Raw genomic sequence first — 23681 nt, 5'->3', positions numbered from 1 at the left:
CCACAGCCAAAAGTCAAGCCCAATTCGGTCATTGGCCTTCTTGGACGACGAATCGTATGCGATACAAGTATCTAAAGTGCACCGGATATACACAAACGACTTACAAAAAATGTGGAGTATCGCTCTGTTACAACAAACCCAACAATTGCTTCACAAATTTCCATTTGAAATAATTTTCATGCTATCCATTGTATCCTTTTTTTCTCAACTTACCGTTATTGCAGATATGCAACATAACATTTTTTTCAAAAATAAATAAAGTTTTTTAAAATATTAAAAAACGTCAAAACAAATGTTTTTAGTTTTGAGGTTTCCAAAAAAATATGTTATTGCGCTGTGAAGGGTTAATTGGCGAAACATGTTTACAACGTATGCGGCGAGTATTGGCATCACTAAGCTGTTAGTAAATAAAGGCACAACAACAAAGACATTAAATTAAACCACACTTCTGTACATGAACAAATCAATCATGATTTACACACATACATACAAGGCAACGAAGAGATATCTCACACAAACACATGTAATCATCAGCCGAATTAGTTACTCACACATACACCCGCATATGGCTATAAGAAAGACATAAACTACAAATATGGATGTATGTATATAGATGGTAACCAAGTAGGACATACCAAATTCCAGAAAGTGATACGTCTAGACCTTAGGAGAAATATGCGAATGAGCAACGGAGAGTATAAAAGCAGCGCAAGCTGAGTAGTCAGTAATCAGTTTGATTTAAACACGCTATCAGTTGCGAAGTGAAGTATAATTGTACTACTCACAAAGTAGTCTAATAAAGACCATTTTGCAATACAGAATATTGGAGTGATTTATTCAACAGTTTAGTGATTCGAACGCTAGCAGAAGATTTCAAATAAGCGAAATTTCCATAAATTCGTTACAGTATCAACAAAAGTGGTGTTCTGTGAAAGCGCCCACTAACAAAAAATGCACGATAACAAGAATAGTTTAAAAAAAAAGAGGCGAGACGGAACATAAAGCTGCCTATGTAAGAGTCCATATTCTGGTCGTGATTTAGCTTTCAATCAGCAATAAAGACATTTGGTATGCCTCATTAAATTATGATTATATCCGCCAATGTAGAAATATTCATCATCCGAGTACCCGGTCACAAAGCCATTGACGGCAGTAAGAAGTCTTATGAGTTGACACTTCGGGATTCAACAGAACGGAGTGAGAAAGTGAGGCACAAAATATGGGTACAGGGAAAAGACAGAGTACAAGTCGAGCACAGGGGTCGACTGCTAATACGCGGGAGAGGTATCAAAAAACGCGTATTGACCTCGACAACAATAATCCGAAGTTTTATCTTGGTCCGGAGATATTTGCAGTTGAAAATGCGAATTTTCATGTGGTCGTTTTAATGTTGTGCACCGAAAAAAAAAATTGCGTACGAAGGGATTTTGCGCGGACTTAATTTTGATCCCAGTGAAATAAAACGAATCATTAATTGCTTTACGGGCAATCTAAGGCGTACCTGCTCCCTCTTGGAGCACAAAACCATTAAATGCAAATCTACTGGAAGCCGAAGGAATATATAGGATTAATCACAGCACCATTTGAAGTAAATGCTAGCGCATACAATTTTCAGCCATATACTCTCTACTGAGCAACATTGCAGGTAACATCGACCTCTCAAGAAAAAACTGGCGTATGTTCTTTAGGATCCAGTCTTGTAGCCGGCAATAAGGATTCTCGAAATGGTGATGGCGTCCGCATTGTGGAATAATGAAATTTCACTTGGATATAATGTACCTTTAATCAAGTGTATACATGTGTATGGAGTGATATAATTTGTATTTTAAAAGATACATAATTTAATCTGCAAATTTCTCAGGTTTGTCGCAAAAGAAAGCAAAGTCCCATTAGCAGCCTTCGGGATTTAATGCCTGCCCCCATCTCTAATAAAAATTTAAATGTACTAAGTCAACCAATCTTCATTAATTGCATTACTATTCCAATGACATATTCCCAGACCATTTGTTTTAACTATAACCATTTAAACGGAATTGGTTATGCTCTGACACGATTTTCTAAAAAGTTTTAGAAATTACTTTAATAATAATATATGATTTATAATGCCATCAAGATTGTTGGCCAAAGCGACTGTTAGAATGTTAGGTACTTAATTTGCTGTCAACAGTTTAAACGATTTTTCCCCAAAGCAAATCCCTTCCTTCGCTTCATCGCGGCGCTACCCAGGGGTAATTGGAAGTACTAAGGGATCCCTTCTCCTATGTATCTTCTTTTATAACATGACTCGTAAAGTTTTATTAGAAAGTATCTCTTGAACAATTAAATATCAGCGTCATCAAGATTCTAGACCGACCATCGCGGAAGCTAATTGATATTAACAAGTTGAATCTTGTAGGTCATCCAACCTCGTCCTTCTGTGAGGAACTTGAGGTCGCCATAGCCAATGGTGTTGAAGAAACTATAAATTACTCCTTGAGTCCCTCCTTGACCTTGAGTGACTGTTTGACCCACATTTGTTGAAAAGAGTAGGTATAGAAAGGGACTCCAATATATCTTTACATACGTGATGGAAAAAAAAAAAACAAATCAAATCCATTATATCAGCAGTATTTCAATTTGCTTCTTGGCATGGTGCAATATTATTATTTTAATTAACTTAACATGCATTAAATACCAGGGCTGGGGCTATCCGCATATTCGAATATCCGGATATCCATACGGATATCCGTTGACGCGGATAAAATCCGGATGGCATGGATATCCGGCTAATATTCGTTTGTGAAACTATCCGGATATTCGGATTTATGATCCGGTTAATAACCGTACTTTTGAATATCCAGTGAATGCAACAAATTTATGTACCATATATATATTTATTTAACATTAATAACAATAAATTCGTGGGGCATTTAAATCAATTAACAGTGAATACAAAAAAGGCTGGTATTGAGAAATATGTAATATAATGTTCTTAATAATAATTTAATAATCTACAAACATATTTTGTTAATAATTTTTCGATGTTTGCTTCGTTCAATTCTGATATGCAGTAATTCAACTTTTATATTGAAGTATCCAGACATACGGTTATGCGGATGTTCCGTTTACGTATCCGGATATCCGGTTTTCCATTTACGAAACCGGATAACCGGATTTTTTGCTTAGCTATCCGGTTAATGGAATATCCGGGTTATCCGGATAGTTGAAAAATCCGGATGCAGTTCACAGCCCTATTAAATACATTATAAGAAGCTTCAAAAAGGAACTTTTTACCTTTTATAGTGCAAAAGTATTGACAAAAATTTGTTGTCCCTATTTAGTTTTCTGGAATCGTTCAGTTTTTCGCAAACTGACGGAATACAATTAATTGCAAAAGAACAACCTTTAACTGTTATTTTTATAGGGTGCACCATGCTAAGAAACACATTGAAGTACTGCTGATACAATGGATTTGATACTTGTCCCTATTATTTCTCCAATCACGTATGTATATTTGTACTAAGGTTTCGAGTCCAGAAGATATTTTGAATTCCCAGGACTTACGAATTTTGAAATGACAATTTTTCTTTTGTTTTTAAATTTTGATTCAAAAATAATTATGTAACGAGACAAATTTTAAAAATAAATAAAACAAGTAAGGAAGTTTAAGTTCGGGTGTAACCGAACATTACATACTCAGTTGAGAGCTATGGTGACAACATAAGGGAAAATAACCATTTAGGAAAATGAACCGAGGGAAACCCTGGAATGTGTTTGTATGACATGTGTATCAAATGAAAGGCATTAAAGAGTATTTTATGAGTGAGTGGGCCATAGTTTTATAGGTGGACGCCGTTTAGGGATATAGCCATAAAGGTGGATCAGGGTTGACTCTAGAAAGCGTTTGTACGATATGGGTATCAAATGAAAGGTATTAATGAGTATTTTAAAAGGGCGTGGACCTAAGTTCTATAGATGGACGCCTTTTCGAGATATCGCCGTAAAGATGGACCAGGGGTGACTCTAGAATGCGTTTGTACGATATGGGTATCAAATGAAAGGTGTTAATGAGCATTTTAAAAGGGAGTAATCCTTAGTTCCATAGGTGGACGCCGTTTCGAGATATCGCCATAAAGGTGGACCAGGGGTGACCCTAGAATTTGTTTGCACAATATGGGTATCAAACGAAAGGAGTTAATGAGTATTTTAAGAGGGAGTGGGCCTTAGTTCTATAGGTGGACGCATTTTCGATGTATCGCAATAAAGGTGGACCAGGGGTGACTCTAGACTTTGTTTGTATGATATGGGTATCAAATTAAAGGTGTTAATGAGTATTTTTAAAAGGGAGTGGGCCTTCGTTTTATAGGTGTTCGCCTTTTCGAGATATCGCCATAAAGGTGGACCAGGGGTGACTCTAGAATTTGTTTGTACGATATGGGTATCAAATGAAAGGTGCAAATGAGTATTTTAAAAGGGTGTGGGCCTTAGTTCTATAGGTGGATGCCCTTTCGAGATATCGCCATAAAGGTTCTAGAATTTTTGTGTACGATATGGGTATCAAATGAAAGGTGTTAATGAGTATTTTAAAAGGGAGTGGGCCTTAGTTCTATAGGTGGACGCCGTTTCGAGATATCGCCATAAAAGTGGGCCAGGGGTGACTCTAGAATTCGTTTGTGCAATATGGGTATCAAACGAAAGGAGCTAATGAGTATTTTAAGAGGGAGTGGGCCTTAGTTCTATAGGTGGACGCATTTTCGAGGTATCGCAATAAAGGTGGACCAGAGGTGACTCTAGAATTCGTTTGTGCAATATGGGTATCAAACGAAAGGAGTTACTGAGTATTTTAAGAGGGAGTCGGCCTTCGTTTTATAGGTGTTCGCCTTTTCGAGATATCGCCATAAAGGTGGACCAGGGGTGACCCTAGAATTTGTCTGCACAATATGGGCATCAAACGAAAGGTGTTAATGAGTATTTTAAAAGGGAGTGGTCCTTAGTTCTATAGGTGGACGCCGTTTCGAGATATCGCCAAAAAAGGTGGGCCAGGGGTGACTAGAATTGGTTTGTGCAATATGGGTATCAAACGAAAGGAGTTAATGAGTATTTTAAGAGGGAGTGGGCCTTAGTTCTATAGGTGGACGCATTTTCGAGGTATCGCAATAAAGGTGGACCAGGGGTGACTCTAGAATTTGTTTGTACGATATGGATATCAAATGAAAGGTGTTAATGATTATTTTAAAAGGGCGTGGGGCTTAGTTCTATAGGTGGACCCCTTTTCGAGATATCGCCATAAAGGTGGACCAGGGGTGACTCTAGAATTCTTTTGTGCAATATGGGTATCAAATGAAAGGTCTTAATGAGTATTTTTAAAAGGGAGTGGGCCTTCGTTCTATAGGTGTTCGCCTTTTCGAAATATCGCCATAAAGGTGGACCAGGGGTGACTCTAGAATGAGTTTGTACGATATGGGTATCAAATTAAAGGTATTAATGAGAGTTTTAAAAGGGAGTGGTGGTAGTTGTATATGTGAAGGCGTTTTCCAGATATCGACCAAAATGTGGACCAGGGTGACCCAGAACATCATCTGTTGGATACCGCTAATTTATTTATATATGTAATACCTGCCAAGATTTTAAGGGTTTTTTATTTCGCCCTGCAGAACTTTTTCATTTTCTTCTACTGAATATGGTAGGTGTCACAACCATTTTATAAAGTTTTTTTTAAAGTTATATTTCGCGTCAATAAAACAATCCTTACCTTACCATGTTTCATCCCTTTTTTCGTATATGGTATAGAATTATGGCATTTTTTTCATTTTTCGCAATTTTCGATATCGAAAAAGTGGGCGTGGTTATAGTCGGATTTCGTTCTTTTTTCATACCAAGATAAAGTGGGTTCAGATAAGTACGTGAACTGAGTTTAATAAAGATATATCAATTTTTGCTCAAGTTATCGTGTTAACGGCCATGCGGAAGGAGAGACGGACGACTGTGTATAAAAACTGGGCGTGGCATCAACCGATTTCGCCCATTTTCACAGAAAACAGTTAAAGCCATAAAATCTATGCCCCTACCAAATTTCAAAAGGATTGGTTAATTTTTGTTCGACTTATGGCGTTAAAAGTATCCTAGACAAATTAAATGAAAAAGGGCGGAGCCACGCCCATTTTTAAATTTTCTTTTATTTTTGTATTTTGTTGCACCATATCATTACTGGAGTTGAATCTTGACATAATTTACTTATATACTGTAAAGATATTAAATTTTTTGTTAAAATTTTACTTCAAAAAAATTTTTTTTTAAAAGTGGGCGTGGTCCTTCTCCGATTTTGCTAATTTTTATTAAGCGTACATACAGTAATAAGAGTAACGTTTCTGCCAAATTTCATCATGATATCTTCAACGACTGCCAAATTCCAGCTTGCAAAAGTTTTAAATTACCTTCTTTTAAAAGTGGGCGGTGCCACGCCCATTGTCCAAAATTTTACTAATTTTCTATTTTGCGTCATAAGTTCAACTCATTTACCAAGTTTCGTCGCTTTATCGGTCTTTTGTAATGAATTATCGCACTTTTTCGTTTTTTCGAAATTTTCGATATCGAAAAAGTGGGCGTGGTTATAGTCCGATATCGTTCATTTTAAATAGCGATCTGAGATGAGTGCTCAGGAACCTACATACCAAATTTCATCAAGATACCTCAAAATTTACTCAAGTTATCGTGTTAACGGACGGACGGACGGACGGACGGACGGACATGGCTCAATCAAATTTTTTTTCGATCCTGATTATTTTGATATATGGAAGTCTATATCTATCTCGATTCCTTTATATATGTACAACCAACCGTTATCCAATCAAACTTAATATACTCTGTGAGCTCTGCTCAACTGAGTATAAAAAATTCTTTCGTTTCACACAAAAATAAATAATTTTTCTTGTACACTTTAACACAAGTGTTACATATAAAAGTTCAGCTAACTCAAAACAGTTCTTTATTTAAAAAAAAATACCCACATCATATTAAAGCAAATAAAGTTCCATATCAGGCATGCTTAACCAACGAACCGATATCATTTCGTTACGATAATTAACGTTAATAAACGAAACAAAGTCATTTCGTTTCGTTTATTAACGTTAAGAACGTCAAATTAACGAAGTGATTTTGCTTCGTTTTCTGCCATATCAAAACGAAATCAAATCGGGTATGTTGATTATTAATTTCAAACTATGCTGGCAAAGCTGATTGATGGCGGAGTCATTAAAGGTGAAGGCATTAGCCAAGCTGATTGAAACTTTTCTCATGAATTTTGACAGTACGAACACTTCTCAGAGTATTTTGACATTACCACCAACGAATTACACAAACAAATTACATGGAGTTCGTGTGTATGTCCGCTCGCTGTTAGCACCTTACTGGCTTCACCATGGCTATAGCATTGCCAGCACAATTCAAACTTTAAGTATCACGTTTTTGTTAACGTTTTTACCGTTAACGAAAGCTTTTCGTTTCGGTTAAAAACGAGATACAATTTATCTTGATAATTTCTTTATCGATAATATTTCGAAGTGTTTCAACGGAAACGGTGGAAATTTTTTGATAAACGATTAGCTTAACGTTAAGGTGCATCCCTGTTCCATATGAAAAAGTAGATTTTAACTTGTTACTCATATAACCGGAAGTTGAGAAACATCTTACAGACTTCACACTTGTAGGGGAAATTGTTTGCAGCATCAGTTATAAATGTGGACCACGAGCTCAACCGGATTAAAAAATGTCTATTCCTTTCAAATGAGATCATAGAGCATTGTAACGTCTAAAGAGCATTGTAACTACTTCAGAGGAAATGGGGGATTTCCTTTGATTTAAATTTAGATCCTGCAAAAATAAAAACAGAGACATCATCCAGGTTTTTAAATTTGCCATCGGGATTCCCGGAACTCAATGCCCTAATTTGTACATACTATTTTAAGGCATCGAATCCCGAAACACTTTTGCAAACACCAGGTTTGAGAATTACAAAATGACAATCCCGGGATCCCGGCATCTCTCGGAAATGTCAAGAGACTGTTACCTTTGAATTTTGGTTAAAAAATAAGTATGTTACATATACAAATATGTGCAATTTAACCAAAATATTTATTTCAGTCCAATGTTTTAAAACGAATTCAAAACATATTTTGTAAAAAAAGAAAATATTAGTTTCGTTTTCGTAAAAATAAATAATTTGAGTTGCACGCTTTATCACATGTGTTGCATATGACTCCTTAAACATTCACTCATAATTTAGGAATTGAATATGAGACCGAAATATGTAAAAAATATGAGCCTCGGAAATGTGAGCCCTTACTGAGATTGTTCGCAAACAGAGCAACTTCTGAACAGACATTAGAAAATATATTCAGTGTTTGATCATCTAAAGTATTCATATTTGATTATTTCTTTTGTTCAATTGTATGGTAACTCATTATTTTGTCAGAAAGAGTAATCAAATTATATTGACATGTAGGGAAATTGAAAATTTAATCACCCAAATGGTTGGTGGGTATAAACAAACCTAGATTGGTATATATGTACACACATATATTCCTAAACTAAAGATCAGCCTACACCCCCATTTCCCACCCACTTCATTGATACCAATATATCCATGCATAAGCTAACAAATGTTTGTACATTCACATGTTCAAATAAAAGACAAACTGTTTCAATCAACCACTTCCAACAAAAATTATTCTTACGCACAAGCATATGTACAAATCTATGTTCATATGTAAGCTAAGAAATATTTTTATATTCGCATGTTGACAAAGAAAACAAAATTCACTTCAACCATCCATCTAACCATACGCACAAGCACACATACATATTTACATATGTATGCTCATGTTTTGTATGTAAATCATAAAATCCTGAAAACTAGCTTCCTCTTGATTTTTCATTCATAAATTCTTCTTCTTAAGTTGTCCAAATTGATGATAGAATTTTGCAATTCGGCAACATGGCATTTGATAAAATCGTCAAAAGACAAATTTTTGCGATTTTATAAATTCCAACTTCAATGCATATTGGGGGTATTCATTATGACGAGCATAACTACTTTCATAACCCCGCACTTTTCCTTTGAAATAATACCAAACTATTTATAAGCCTGTATGAAAGTACTAATATGGTAGTAAAAAATGCAAATAAACATGTACAGATATTGCCTAGTAAATGTCCACTAACATATTAGCAATATAATCTAAAAATTTCCATCCATTGTTCATATAAATTATTGCAAATAATTTTCTCATATCCTGAATTGCCGAGTTGTCACAGCTTATGGACATTTTTATTTGCTATTTGAAACCCCTTATCATATTCTGCCGAAAAATTGTTCGCGCAGTCACGCAGCCAAATTTGCAGCAACTGTGTTGCAGTTGCTACATAAGAGTGGTGTTTTACCCGTTTCTGGCCCGAATTCGCACTGTGACGTCATACTGTATATCAGGGATGCACCTTAACGTTAAGCTAATCGTTTATCAAAAAATTTCCACCGTTTCCGTTGAAACACTTCGAAATATTATCGATAAAGAAATTATCAAGATAAATTGTATCTCGTTTTTAACCGAAACGAAAAGCTTTCGTTAGCGTTAAAAACGTTAACAGAAACCTGATACTTTATGTTTGAATTGTGCTGGCAATGCTATAGCCATGGTGAAGCCGTAAGGTGGCAACAACGAGCGCACATACACACACAAACTCTATGTAATTTGTTTGTGTAATTCGTTGGTGGTAATGTCAAAAATACTCTGAGAAATGTTCGTACTGTCAAAATTCATGAGAAAAGTTGCAATCAGCTTGGATAATGCTTTCACCTTTAATGACTCCGCCATCAATCAGCTTTGCCAGCATAGTTTGAAATTAATAATCAACATAAACGATTTGATTTCGTTTTGATATGGCAGAAAACGAAACGAAATCATTTCGTTAATTTGACGATCTTAACGTTAATAAACGAAACGAAATGACTTCGTTTCGTTTATTAACGTTGATTATCGTAACGAAATGATATCGTTTCGTTGGTTAAGCATGCCTGCTGTATATGCTGACTTGTTTATCACATGTCAGTACGAAGTAAGAATTTTACATTATTTTCATAGATAAAAATTAATATATGGGAGCGGCGAAATAAATTAAAGTCATTTTGCGAAGAAATATAACATTATTTCGCAAAAGAGCAATAAATTCGTTTATTTTAATTTTATAATAAATTCCCCTTTTAGCTGTGAGTTATTAAAGGTATAAACGGCAACACTTTTAACCACCGACGACACATAATTTGGCTCGTTCCTATTGTATTTCGTCGGCTAATTGCTACGAGCATTGATATTTACATATACACGGCCGTATACGCGGATTGCCATAATTGATTTGGTCGCTTCATAACGCGGAAAGCGACAAGTTGTTTTATTAATAACTTACGCCACTGCCACAGCATCAAAGCGACCAAGCTTTTTATACATGTCTGCCTTTAATTGGAGTATTCTTGAATATGTATATATGTATGTACATTTGTACTTTTTTGCTTTGGTTTGTATTTTCATACATATATATTCAATGATACAATGCTCAACATCTGATCAACAGGCACATGCCTTTTGTGTATTGTTGGTCTTATTTACATATTTAAGGGTTGATTTGAGGCAGGTCAAATGTATTTAAGTTTGACTTGGCTTATGAAAATATTCAAGTACATAGGTACTTACATCATTGTACTGAATAACACATATAAAATGCTTTAGGAAATTTCTTTATAGATACCTCCCCTCCCACCCATAGTCCAAATAATAACTAAATATTTTTTAATTTATTCAATTTTTATCAAATATTTTATTTATTTCAATTTTTCAATTTATTAATAATTCATACTTCATGGTTAATATGCATACATTTTATGCAAATTATCGTTTTATAAATATGCAATGGATTTCGTGTGCACAGAAATTTCAAGTGTGCAAATGCCGTCGGCAAAACACTATTTGCATGCATATTTCAATTTGCATACATTTTCCTAACATTTTAATTTATTATCAAAAAGGGATGGGATAATTCATAAATGTATGATTAATTTACATACATTTCATGAAAGGGCATATTTTGGGTATATGAATAGGTTTTTGTTTGTAAAGAAATAAGCAAAATTTCTGCAATTTGCATCAACATAAAACAAGCAAATATATTGCTACAAGTAATAAAATTTAAATTTAATTAATCCTACTAAATACCTATATTCCCACAAAGAAATCATATTAAAAGAAAATCCAGAGAATTTATACACCAGCTGAAACTGTTGACAGAGAATTTTCTGCTGTTAACTGGTTAACATTGAAATTGGATTGTGTGTGGTGAAGTGCAAGACGTGTTCACATGCAAAAAAGTTGGAATCTAGCAAAAACGCCTTCTCATTGTGTTTAAATTCTCTGATTTTATCAAATGCCATGTTGCCGAATTGCAAAATTCTATCATCAATTTGGACAACTTAAGAAGAAGAATTTATGAATGAAAAATCAAGAGGAAGCTAGTTTTCAGGATTTTATGATTTACATACAAAACATGAGCATACATATGTAAATATGTATGTGTGCTTGTGCGTATGGTTAGATGGATGGTTGAAGTGAATTTTGTTTTCTTTGTCAACATGCGAATATAAAAATATTTCTTAGCTTACATATGAACATAGATTTGTACATATGCTTGTGCGTAAGAATAATTTTTGTTGGAAGTGGTTGATTGAAACAGTTTGTCTTTTATTTGAACATGTGAATGTACAAACATTTGTTAGCTTATGCATGGATATATTGGTATCAATGAAGTGGGTGGGAAATGGGGGTGTAGGCTGATCTTTAGTTTAGGAATATATGTGTGTACATATATACCAATCTAGGTTTGTTTATACCCACCAACCATTTGGGTGATTAAATTTTCAATTTCCCTACATGTCAATATAATTTGATTACTCTTTCTGACAAAATAATGAGTTACCATACAATTGAACAAAAGAAATAATCAAATATGAATACTTTAGATGATCAAACACTGAATATATTTTTTCAACCACATTTTGGAATCATATTTGAATCAAATGTGTTTACTTTAGGAGATCATAAATTTATAATAATTTTTAATTCAGCTTTCTGAATCTTTTTTGACTATATTTGTTGACTGAATAATGTATTTTATACTTGTCAAAATATTTCTTTACATCGGAGCTGCTCAACCCCTATACACGTGTAGCACTTTTGTTTTTGTTTTGCCATGAATCATAGGCACAGATTCAAATTCACACTTTGAATATAAAAAAAAAACAAGTAAGGACAGGGCTGTCTTCGGCTGTGCTGAAGACTTCAACCTTCCAACCATCATAATTTATTTACAAAAAATCAGAGAATTAAATTTGCAATATACTTGCTCTGATCAGAGAATTTTTTGGTAACAGACGAACAGAGAAAATCGTTAAGAGAATTTTCTGTTACGTCTTGCACCCTGTTAAGTTAACATGAATTTGGGGAATAGTGGTGAAGTGCAAGACGTGTCACATGCAAATGGATCGTAAGCAGCATTGTTTACTATATAGTTTGGCAGCTTAAGTAGAGGTTATGTTGCGAATAGAGTGGAAGGCAGTGGACTAGGCAGTCGAATGTCATATAATGAAGGAATGGTGTTCGGAGATTTTTCAAAGTTAAAAAAAAAAAATGATAAAAGCTTTAATATAAATAAAACTATTGTTTTAATGACAACAAAAACGCCATATATATTCTGCATACATTAATTGGCAAGGTTTATCTCACCTTAAAATTTGAATTAAATAATCTAAAGTTTTTTTTTGAAACTGAGTCGAGAACTGTGCGTGTGAATGTGCGAATTTTCACCGATCAGCTGTTAGTTGCGCTACTTGGTAAAATTTACAATGGTAAGCAGTGGATGCCAAAAAAACGCCTTCTCATTGTGTTTAAATTCTCTGGTAATACCTATGTCTTGCCGTCAGCGCTAGTGGGAGATACATAAAGAGTCAACACATAAGCCGGAGCACACTGGGAAACAGTTTTGTGGTCACAAAATGTTGAAAATATGTACAATGTGAAAATAGAAATTTCTATAGACCTCGATAAGGAATAAGCGTCCATACCAATATTAAAAACAAAGAGCCAGATACGTTACAAACAATGATTGATTCAAATTTTGTTTTAAAGGAAAACTTTTCAAAATAAAATGTGAACATTTATTCCGAAGCTGCTTTGTTAAAAAGATACTTTTGGGATATTGCTCTTAATTTTCATCATATCGCAGTCATAAAGAAATGATCATTTTTGATTCTTAAATTATGAGCGCTCCAAAAATGTTTGAGGGGTAATCCTAACGTTTCTTGCTGTTATCTTTGAAAATTGGTAATGGACGCTTCGCCTACTCATATTAAACTATCCGCATATTAACAATGTATGCAAGTATTTTGCACTTTTGTGATTTCAACAACAAATTGCTTCCGCCATATATCCCGTTTGGTGTGTCGAGCCTTCGTGTGTCCTCGAACGCCAAATACATATACTTTCCAACAAGGCTTCCAAATATGCTACCCCATTTTTAATAACTGACGCCAAAAATCCGCCCTAAATGTGACAAACTTAATTACTTATTTAATGCATACAATTGATTCTGAAAAGAGTCATATAAGAAGTTAATTAAGAGCTATTTATGAGCATCTGATCGGACTCCCTTTTAGGCTCACATAATGTATGAAATAAGGCTCATATCTGACGACCATCGCAGAAAGGAAAATGCATTCATTTGGAACTCAAAAATTAACTCATTAAGAGGATGCTCCAATTTAGGGCACTTTACTGACTCTTTTAAGACTCCGAATGTTTGCTGGGGAAAGTTCAAGCCATTCAAAATAATTCTTTATTCTAAAAAAAATCGTTAACGTATACATAAGTTCATATAATGTTACATATGAAAGGTATTTAAAGGTCACATTATTAAAGGTAATTAAAGGTTACAACATCTGTAATTATACTCCAATTCTAAATGTACACCTCAAAAGCCATCTGATAGGAAACTGTCTGTTTGTTGGTTGGTCTGAAATTGAAATTAACAGGAAAGTAAAAAAATGGTAATTCTTTACTTTAGCTCACAACTGCTAAAACTCATCCAAAAATATCGGGAGAGGTGTCAAAGACGCGTTATGAATCCCCCGCGGGTTAGGGTGTCAGAATATACCCGCGGTGGGTATGCCTGTGTAGCGCAACCCTTCAGGCTGCCAGCGCAATATATAGCTTCTCCAAACCCAATTGTCAACCTCACCTATCCGCGGCGAATCCTGTTACACTAACGGACGAGGCTCTGGCGACCCCAAGCTCCTCATGCAACTCGAGGGTGGGGAGGGAGGGATGGCCTGAAGGTTTAATGTGGCCATATAAATCGTTCACGAGATGGTCGGGCTAGCGCCTTAATGGTGCTGTGTTACCGGAGCGTACCGGATCTGTATCCGGCAAAGGACCATCACATCGATAACACCCCCAAAGCCTTCGGGGAGTAACCTTATCGCTACAACAACAACAACAACGCGTTATGAACCAAGGACCACGAATCCGAAAGCGGAAATTAAAAAATTTGTTTCTGTCAAACGATATTTCCAAAAAACTGAAAAATGGCCCCGGAGCGCCAAAACCGGGAGTGCGATCCATAGTATTTTTGCTTAGAACACCTTGCAAATTAACCAAAAAAGTGCCGATTTCTTCAAAAATTCTATATTCCGATTGGCTAAAATAATAAGCGAAATCAGTGACGCAAACTTCTCTAGTAGGTTCCACGGGTTTAAACACTCCTTTGAAATGATTCCCACCTCATTCTTAAGTTGAAGATATACATATGTAAGTATGAGAGGGGTTTGAAAAATCACTTGGCCTTTTACTCAAACATCTGTTGTTTATTTTAGAAACTTCAAAATATCGTCTGAAATGTTAATTTTGATTTTCACACTTAATCATTAAATACCCAAGTCTCTTGGTTTGACACTTCTTAAAGTTGGCGGCCAAATCCCCAAGTATCCCAATGGAGTGAATCATATTGTTTATAGCCTACCTATATAACCTACCCGATACGGCTCCTGTTACATATGTATGTGAATACGTAGGAATTTATATTTACCAGGTGAGGCTTTGTCCTTCGCAAGAACACTCAAATTGGTGAAGCAAAAGCTTTCCCAAGATATTCGAACAAATGACCTGGGTGTGCTACTACCCTAACGTAGTGGACAGTCGAACTGAAGCTACGCGGTTATTTATAATGAATTATTGTATCAAAAGGCATTAAAACAACATTTTGGACTGAGCTTAACATTATCATCTTTCAACATAAGATTGGTCGACTTTCATTCCTAAATATCGTTTTGGTTTAACGAAGACTACTGAAATCAATGTTTCGAGCACAAACGTCTGCAAGTTTTGGCCTACATTTAAAAAAAATTATCCAGGCCCTTTGTAAAATTGATGATGTTGGATTATATTATTTTCACCTCTAAGAAACGCAATAATATCCACTTGGACTGCTTATGATTTCGAGGGCGGCATCCTTTGCCGAATAGTTACTCCCTAATGTTTTAAGGTGTTTCTCTGGTAGTGCTCGGCAGCATAAATAAATAAATGTAAGGCGCGATAACCTCCCAAGAGATTTTAGGCCAATTTGCGTTGTGCTCCTTTTAAATTTTTTTACAAATTGGCGCGACGGGACCTACTTGTTTTATGCCGACTCCGAATGGCATCTGCTTTGCCGCCTCGTGAACCCAGGATCTTCGGTGTGGTAGGCGGAGCACGCTGCCATCACACCACCTCGGCAGCAAAGCGCGACAAAAAAAAATCAGTTAGAAAGTCTTCGGTGTCACACCTAGAGGTATGAGTTCGAAGTCGCAGTCCTATAGCTTCTGTGCTGGTGTGTGGTGTGAGGGCCAGGAGGTGTGGTTGTTGTTGTTGTTGTAACAGAGCTTCGCCCTATCTAATAGCTGCGACCGATCACAAATTGTCATCAATGTCCTCTAACGGGAGTCCAAGGAATCTTGCAGTTTCAACAGGGGTGGACCATAATGAGAGGGGTGTTAGAGGCGCTGGTTCCACATTACAATTGAAGAGATGGTTGGTGTCATGTGGGGACACATTGCAAGCGGTGCATACATTTTGTATGTCGGAGTTGATTCTGGATAGGTAAGAGTTCTGGTTAGGTTAAGAGAGAGAGAGAGAGGTATCCAGAACGAAGTTGAGCTGGAGTGGGGAGTGTGCGTTCCTCTTCCGCAAGTTTTGGGTACTGTTCTTTGAGTACTGAATTCACCGGGCAATTCCTGGCATAAAGGTCCGACGCCTGTCTATGGAGTTCACTGAGGACCTGCTTGTGTTTTTTTGCTTCATACGGCTGAGTTCTCAGGTGCAGTATTCCCTCATAATGCTTACGGAGATTACTCCTTAAGCCCCTAGACGGTGTTGGCTCATCAATCAGATGGCTGTTGGGATGCCCTGGTTTCTGGGTATTCAACAGGAACTGTTTGGTTAGCATCCCATTTCTCTCCCTGATGGGGAGTATTCTCGCCTCATTATGTAGATGGTGTTCTGGGGACATAAGAAGACAGCCCGTGGCGGTTCTGAGCGCAGTATTTTGGCAGGCCTGCAGCTTCTTCCAGTGAGTAGTTTTTAGGCTGACGACCATATAGGGGACGCGTAGCATGCAATCGGCTGGCCAATTGCTTTGTACGTGGTAATGAGCGTTTCTTTGTCTTTTCCCCAAGTACTGTTAGCAAGGGATTTGAGGATTTTATTACGGCTCTGAATTTTCGGTACAATTGCGGCTGTATGCTCACCAAAATGTAGATCCCGGTCAAACGTCACACCCAAGATTTTGGGGTGTATGACAGTCAGTAGCGTAGTGCCATCGACGTGGATGTTCAAAATGGTCGACATTTGGGACGTCCATGTTGTAAATAAGGTCGCGAAGGATTTAGTCGGTGATAATGCCAGGTTTCGCGAGGCGAAAAAACTGGAGAGCTCAGGGAGGTAGCCGTTTATTCTGTTGCAAAGCTCATCGATCTGTGGGCCTGACCCTTGGCCATTATTGTGCAGTCATCGGCGTAGGAAACGATAGTAACTCCTTCTGGTGGCGAAGGTAGCTTAGATATCTAGAAATTAAGCAAACGTGGGGATAGGACACCTCCCTGTGGCACCCCTTGTTTAATTCTTCTTGGTTTTGATGTTTCGTTTCCAAATTGCACCGATGCCTGCCGACCACCCAGATAATTTGCGGTCCACCTTTTAAGGCATGGGGGAAGGGTAGACTCTTCCAGGTCTTGCAGTAGTGTGCCATGGTTGACCGCGTCAAAAGCTTTTGATAGGTCTAGCGCAATGAGTACTGCTCTATGGTGGGGGTTTTGATTTAAACCGCAATCTGGGTTCCAATGGCATTTAGCGCGGTGATGGTGCTATGGAGTTTTCTGAAGCTATGCTGATGACAGGCTATCTGCAAATTTGCTTTGAAGTAGGGGAGCAAAATGGCTTCAAGCGTCTTGGCTACTGGCGATAGGAGAGATATCGGGCGATATGACTCTCCTATGTTAGCTGGTTTCCCAGGCTTTAATAGCGGGACCACTCAATTTTTCGGGAATGACAAAGGTGGAAAGAGACAGGTTGAAGACATGCGCTAAATATTTGAAATCCTCTTTCCCTAGGCTTTTAAGCATCGGCATGGCTATGACGTCCGGGCCCACTGCTTTCGATGGTTTAGCATAGCCAATGGCATCCTCAACCTCTTTGGCGGTGATGGAAATTGGTGACGCCTGAATTATGTTTATGTGTGTGTCTGTTGGCCCTCCGTCTATCTTTGTCGACAGTAGAATGCATTATATTGTAACGAATTTACTGCAATTCCCCTTATTTGCAATCTTATGCCAACGTTAAGTACTTCACAATAACAATTATACTTTGCAACGAATAGCTTGCTTAATAACCAAACTGATTGATAGCTCAAATGAAACTCTACTATTGCCCGACAGATTGCGTGCTTAATCAATAACTGCTTGAAAGCTCAAATCAAACTGAATTCCAGCGCCTCTACATTTGCTGCCTTTTATACTCTCTGATATCAAAGTTCGCATCTTCTAGGCGCTTCCAGAATCTACTAGTTGCCATCAGCTCTCAAACTTTTCAGCTGTAAATACAATTGCACAATTTTATAGCTTCTCTCATTGCATACTTTCAGGAGTATCTCAGATATATGCATGTGTTTGTGCATTGATTCTCCGCTGCTCGTATACGTACATGGTACATATGTGTAGACGCAATTATTGTTTCGTTTATGTAGATACATAATGATTGATGTATGGATGTGCATGATATCACTGTTTAGCATTGGCTTAGAGATAGCAGCACCCCTTAGTTTTGCTAATATTCGTAACAATATATTGTCGGCAGAAAGCGCTCGCGCATTTTTTCGCATCCGACAGCACTTTATCGCCAAAGGTGATGGAAACTTTGTCATTGTGCCTAGACGGATTCGATAGGGACTTTACGGTGGATCAAAGTTTACCTACACCGGCAGAGAGGTTACAACCGCTTAGGTGGTCCTCCTATTTCGCCCGCTTGTGTTCATGCACAAGCAATCTGAAGCGTTGGTTTATATCCCTTATTTGGGGGTCGCCGGGATCGAGCTGTCTTATAAGGTGACGTTCTCTCGCTAAATTTGCGGCTTCCGCCGGAAAGTGGGCCGAATTTCGGGAATTCTACGGAATGAAGCGAGCCGAGGCGGATTCAATGACCTTGCGGAAAGCACGCCTCCCTTGAGGGGCATTAGTCGGGATAGAGAGGGCAGCAAAGCGGTTGTCTGTAAAGGATTTGTATTCTTCCCAATTTCCTTTTCTGTGACGATGAAGTCGGCGGAACGCTCGAGCGAAATAAGTATAGGCAGGTGGTCGGATGCTAATGTTACCATCGGCTGCATTTTACGAGTTCTGCGCTCACAATTGATATATCCGTCGAACTGTGACAGCTTCCTACCATACGTGTGGGGGCGTCTCCGTTTATTGTGCAGAACATCGTTTCTTCTAACTGATCCGCCAACATCTCACCCCTACCGTCCGCCCGCAAGTTTGAATGCCATAGATCGTGATGGGCATTGAAATCGCTTAAGATAATGCGATTGGTGCCAGTGAGTGAGGCGTGGTAGTGACTGGTGGTGGACAGCATTACTGCTGTTCGCACATCGGGAATTATAGCTCTTAAAATAGCCAAAAAAGCCCAGCGTTGGTGTCAATCGTTAAAACTGTGCCACGAGAGCCATGAGTATTAAAAGGCGATTAATAGCAATCGTAAGTCGCCTTTGTGCGTGACCAGCAAAGGGGCCACAAATAATGTAAAGAAATCGTGTCTACAACGAATATTAGGAGTTAGACCAGAACATCTCCTTCGGTGAAACTACGCTTTGTACGAGACATACAGACACAATTGTGACCATTTTAAGTACTTAAATTTTTTTCGGCAGACGCAGAAGTACCAGTCCCTTAGACCAGGATTAGGTTCAAAGCCTACCTGGAGTAAGTGAATGCAGGACAATCCCTCCGCAAGGAGCTGAATGATCCGCGAGACTTTGAGGCAAACCCCCGGTTCTATCCGAAATGGCCAAAAGTTGGTTTCCTTAAATACATACGAACGAACCCTTTCCCAAATATAATTTTTAAATAGAAAAATCAAGTTTTTTAAAGTAAGAACACCGGCGCAAGACGGCGCGCCGCCCACGCTGCCGCCGCCGGTATATAATAGTGCCAACGCCGCCGCCGCCGATATAGTTATCGGCGTAAACCTCTAGGTGCAACTCCGGTTTGGAGACCAGAACTGTGTCCGCGCAAAACACTTTTACCAACAGATTTTCTTGTGCGTTCCACAAAATCATCAAAATTCCAACAACCACATGAAAATTTTCAATTTTGTTTGCAAATATCTCCAAAAAGAAATAAAACCTGGGTACATAACGCATCTTTTGACACCTTTCCCGGTATTTTTGGACAAGTTTTAGAAGTTGTGAACTAAACTATTACCAAATCCCGACATTTTGGGATTCCCGGGACTCAATTCCTTTTACAGGAGCAGCACATTTCCAACTTTCCCTCTTTTAGCCCTCTAATTTGATGCGTAAGTGCGTATGGCAGCATCAGCGTTTCGGTCAGCTGATTTTTACTTTATTTACATTTTGGTACAAATTCAGTAAATAAATAGTAAACATTTGTTATCACCACAAAAATCTTCCAGAGTTGAAAATTATCGGAAGAAATTTGTAATACAACACAAAGAATCTGGAAAATATACATACGTGGCTATAAATTAAGGTGAGCAAAGCAACACATTGCTACATCATCAAGGATACAAAGCAATAAATCGATGGACAAGTTTCCATGGCAGCAACGGCCAGAACAAACATTAGTTTACATCGTCCTTTCGAAAGTTGTGCATTAAAAATAGAGACGTAGAAGAAGCGAAAAAAGGTTTCCTTTAATATATACACTAAGGCACTTGAAGTCCAAACTAAATTCTGCCAAAATGTTTCTTTTCGATTGGCTGATGCAACGCATAATACCAATTATATTTGTACAATTGCGTCCATTCATCAAATGGTTTCTACACACATTCACACGCCTTTGCGAACTACAACGGATAGTTTATGGCGCCCAAGCAGGTGCAAGTCGTACACGTCAGGTGGAACGTTCGCTTATGCTATCACAAAACTGTGAAATACAGCAATTAGTTAAGGAGCTGGACACCACTGTAGAGTGTTGCGGCGAAGAGGAGCTACGCCTGATACCACAACGTACGATAAACGTAGTACAGAATGCCAAGCATATAAAAGCAAAAATACATCCCGACTTCGCTTCACTCTTCGGCACATGCGTACTTCAGATTTGGAGTTATAGGCATTTACTGCATCAGGTGGAGCGTTTACGTGCTGAATTATATGATGCAAATAATTTGGATCACGAACAAAAGTTGCTTGAGCTGTGGAATAGGCTTATGCCGGAAGAGCCATTAGATGGGCGCATTACTAAGCAGTGGCAGGATATCGGTTTTCAGGTTGGTAATGATTATTTAAATTAATTTTTTTTTTTGCATTTTCGACCGTACATTGTAATGTAAGAACTAACAATGCGTACATCTGTCCAATTTCAGGGTGATGATCCCAAAACCGATTTTCGTGGCATGGGCATTTTGGGGTTGGAAAATCTCCTATATTTTTCACGTGAATATCGCGATGCTGCTCATCATGTTCTCCTACACTCAAAACATCCCGTTTATGGCTATACATTTGCCATTGTGGGTATAAATCTTACAGCGATGGCTTATCGTCTACTCAAATCTGGTGATGCAAAGGTGCATTTCTATAACGCTGCGCAATCGCTGAATCAAGCATTGTCGCTGGCACATTTTCATAAATTTTATTGTTATTTACTTTTCGAATTCGATCGTTTTTGGATGGAATCGGGACCGACAAATATTATGGATTTTCGTGAAATTTATCAACGTTTTGAAATATTAATATTGGAGGCCTTACATAATGACAAAACATTATTCAAAACGAATCTTGTTGTAGAGTATGTTTAAGAGCAAAAAGTATGAAAAATCTCTAAGGTACTTACATATAAGTTTAAATTAATTTAAGAATATTCACATATTTTAATTAACAAATCACTCAACCAAATTTGAAGAGCAAACCAAGAAAAGGGAAATAAATTATTGTACAACACATTCTAATTTTAAATTTTTTTCTTATTTGTTTTAAATTTGTAAAGGTGCTGTTTTGAAAAAATAAAATCAAAAATAAACTGCACCGGATAATCCTTCTTAAAAGGAAAACGCAGAGCTAAACGTTCTAAAAATTAGTTGAAACCAAACTCAGCTATCCTCTCTTTTACCTATGTTGCCTTTTATTTCATATCGCGCTGTTGCCCTTTCGCAACCAGACTTGTGTTATGTCTCCATACCATAGGGGCTTGTGTAACCTTCATAAAAAGTTTCTATTGTTTTACGGACTGGCAGGACAATATCCGATGAACAGCCTTTCATGGTCCTGGAAAAACAACGCTCTAACTCTGGATCTACGACCGGTACTCGCTGCAGTGTTCGATCTGATATCGTGGTCTATGAATTTCTAAATTACTGTTATGACAAATCGGGCGAAGAAACTTTAGCAAGAACTAGTAGTTTTTTACTATTTTGGATATGAGAACAAACTTCTATCTTATCCACATCATCAGAATAAAGGACCGCGAGGGTTATCCCCCCTTATAAGGTTGGGCAATAGTTCCTTCACCTTTAACAGAACGTCCACTCCAAGAATTATGTATGTCCCAAAGCACATTTTTGCTAATATCAGTCCACTTTACTGAATACGCTTTTGCAAATCGACAGTCTGAGATTGCCGGCCTAAAACTGCAATCTATCACCCCATTTGGCTTTTTAGCCGTATTTGAGTAGAGCAGCAAGTTGATTGTCTTACTTTCTGGTACCCGAGTGCCAACTGGAAATATTAAGGCTGCTTGCTTTGCTGTAGAGTTGTGCTTTTTCGGTCATTTCAGAGATTCGGTTCTTTCGTTCTTTTTCTGATGAACGAACAACTTGTTCATCTGTTCCTTTTTTTTAAGCAAATTTGTTCACTGCTGCTCAAACCTACGAAAAAAGTTAACAAGTATAGATGGGGTGTGTATGCAGCAATGCTTTGTGCAGGTATATTTAAATTTGTTATGAATAAATAAAGTTAATATATATATGTATAATTATCTTCAAAAAAAGTTAAAAATTTCGGAAGATCCAGGAAATTGAAAGAGTACAGACACAAATTGTAAATATGAACTTTTCAAGTTTAATAAATGTAATAATTAGTTTCTTACAAAAGGTGTTTTTCATAAAAAGTCCATACATATATTGTTGTAGCAGTGCCACCACACATATCTTTAGTGTAAGTGGCATCATCGACATTCGTTCTCACTGTGAATTTCTGCGTATGTATGTATGAATTTACAATGTTCGCGAACGAGAAGAGAGAAAGAATAACATTAGATAAAACGAACTAAAAGAACAAATAGACCCAAAATCGAAGATCTAGTTCACTTGTTCAGTTGAGAGACCCGGTCAATTGAACAAGTTCGGAACGAAACGACCCGAGTTTACTTTGGTGCCTCCGAAGTAGGTGATATGCACTCACGGAAGTTCCTTCCAAAACATTTGGTTAGTGGTTTTTATATTACAGCAACATAGGCATAATCATAAACTCTATTCAAAATGTCGAGTCGAGGAACCAAATATGTCCGTTCCACTTCTGATTTTATTTTCCTTTTTTACTTTAATGTTTAGTTTATAACTCCCATTGTCCATTTCTAACTAACAATAAAAGATGGTGGATTTTAGCTTTTTTTGAGATGCAATCATTATTTTATTCACCATTTTATGGTGGTGCGCAGCGTTAAATCGAATAAATTTAAATATATATTTTTGTTTGTAATTATCATTGTATTACAGAATTGAATACATTTTTTAATCGTAATTATACAAGTAATATGTTTGTATGTGTGAATGCATATAAATATCGGTATGTGTGCATGAGATTTTTTTTACGATCGAACATTATTGTTTTTTTTGTGTTCATTATTTTGC

At 37.2% G+C, this 23681-nt stretch overlaps 1 protein-coding gene across 6 annotated transcripts in view; it reads left to right on the top strand.

Moving 5' to 3' along the window:
- LOC137236370 (ELMO domain-containing protein 2) overlaps positions 1–21858 on the top strand; it is a 99165-nt gene extending 77307 nt beyond the window's left edge. For all 6 annotated transcript variants that reach the window (XM_067758874.1, XM_067758871.1, XM_067758872.1 and 3 more), the window contains 2 exons: positions 20289–21104; positions 21201–21858. In XM_067758874.1, the coding sequence (XP_067614975.1) occupies positions 20577–21104; positions 21201–21632 (960 nt within the window). In that variant the 5' untranslated portion in view covers positions 20289–20576 and the 3' untranslated portion in view covers positions 21633–21858. The remainder of the gene's footprint in view (positions 1–20288; positions 21105–21200) is intronic.
- Positions 21859–23681: the final 1823 nt, after the last annotated feature.

The sequence above is a fragment of the Eurosta solidaginis genome, chromosome 1 (genome assembly GCF_040869045.1).
Source record: "Eurosta solidaginis isolate ZX-2024a chromosome 1, ASM4086904v1, whole genome shotgun sequence".
In the NCBI taxonomy this organism is placed as follows: Eukaryota; Metazoa; Arthropoda; class Insecta; order Diptera; family Tephritidae; genus Eurosta; species Eurosta solidaginis.
Note: the sequence above shows the minus strand (reverse complement) of the source record. Positions and strands in the feature narration are given on the sequence as shown.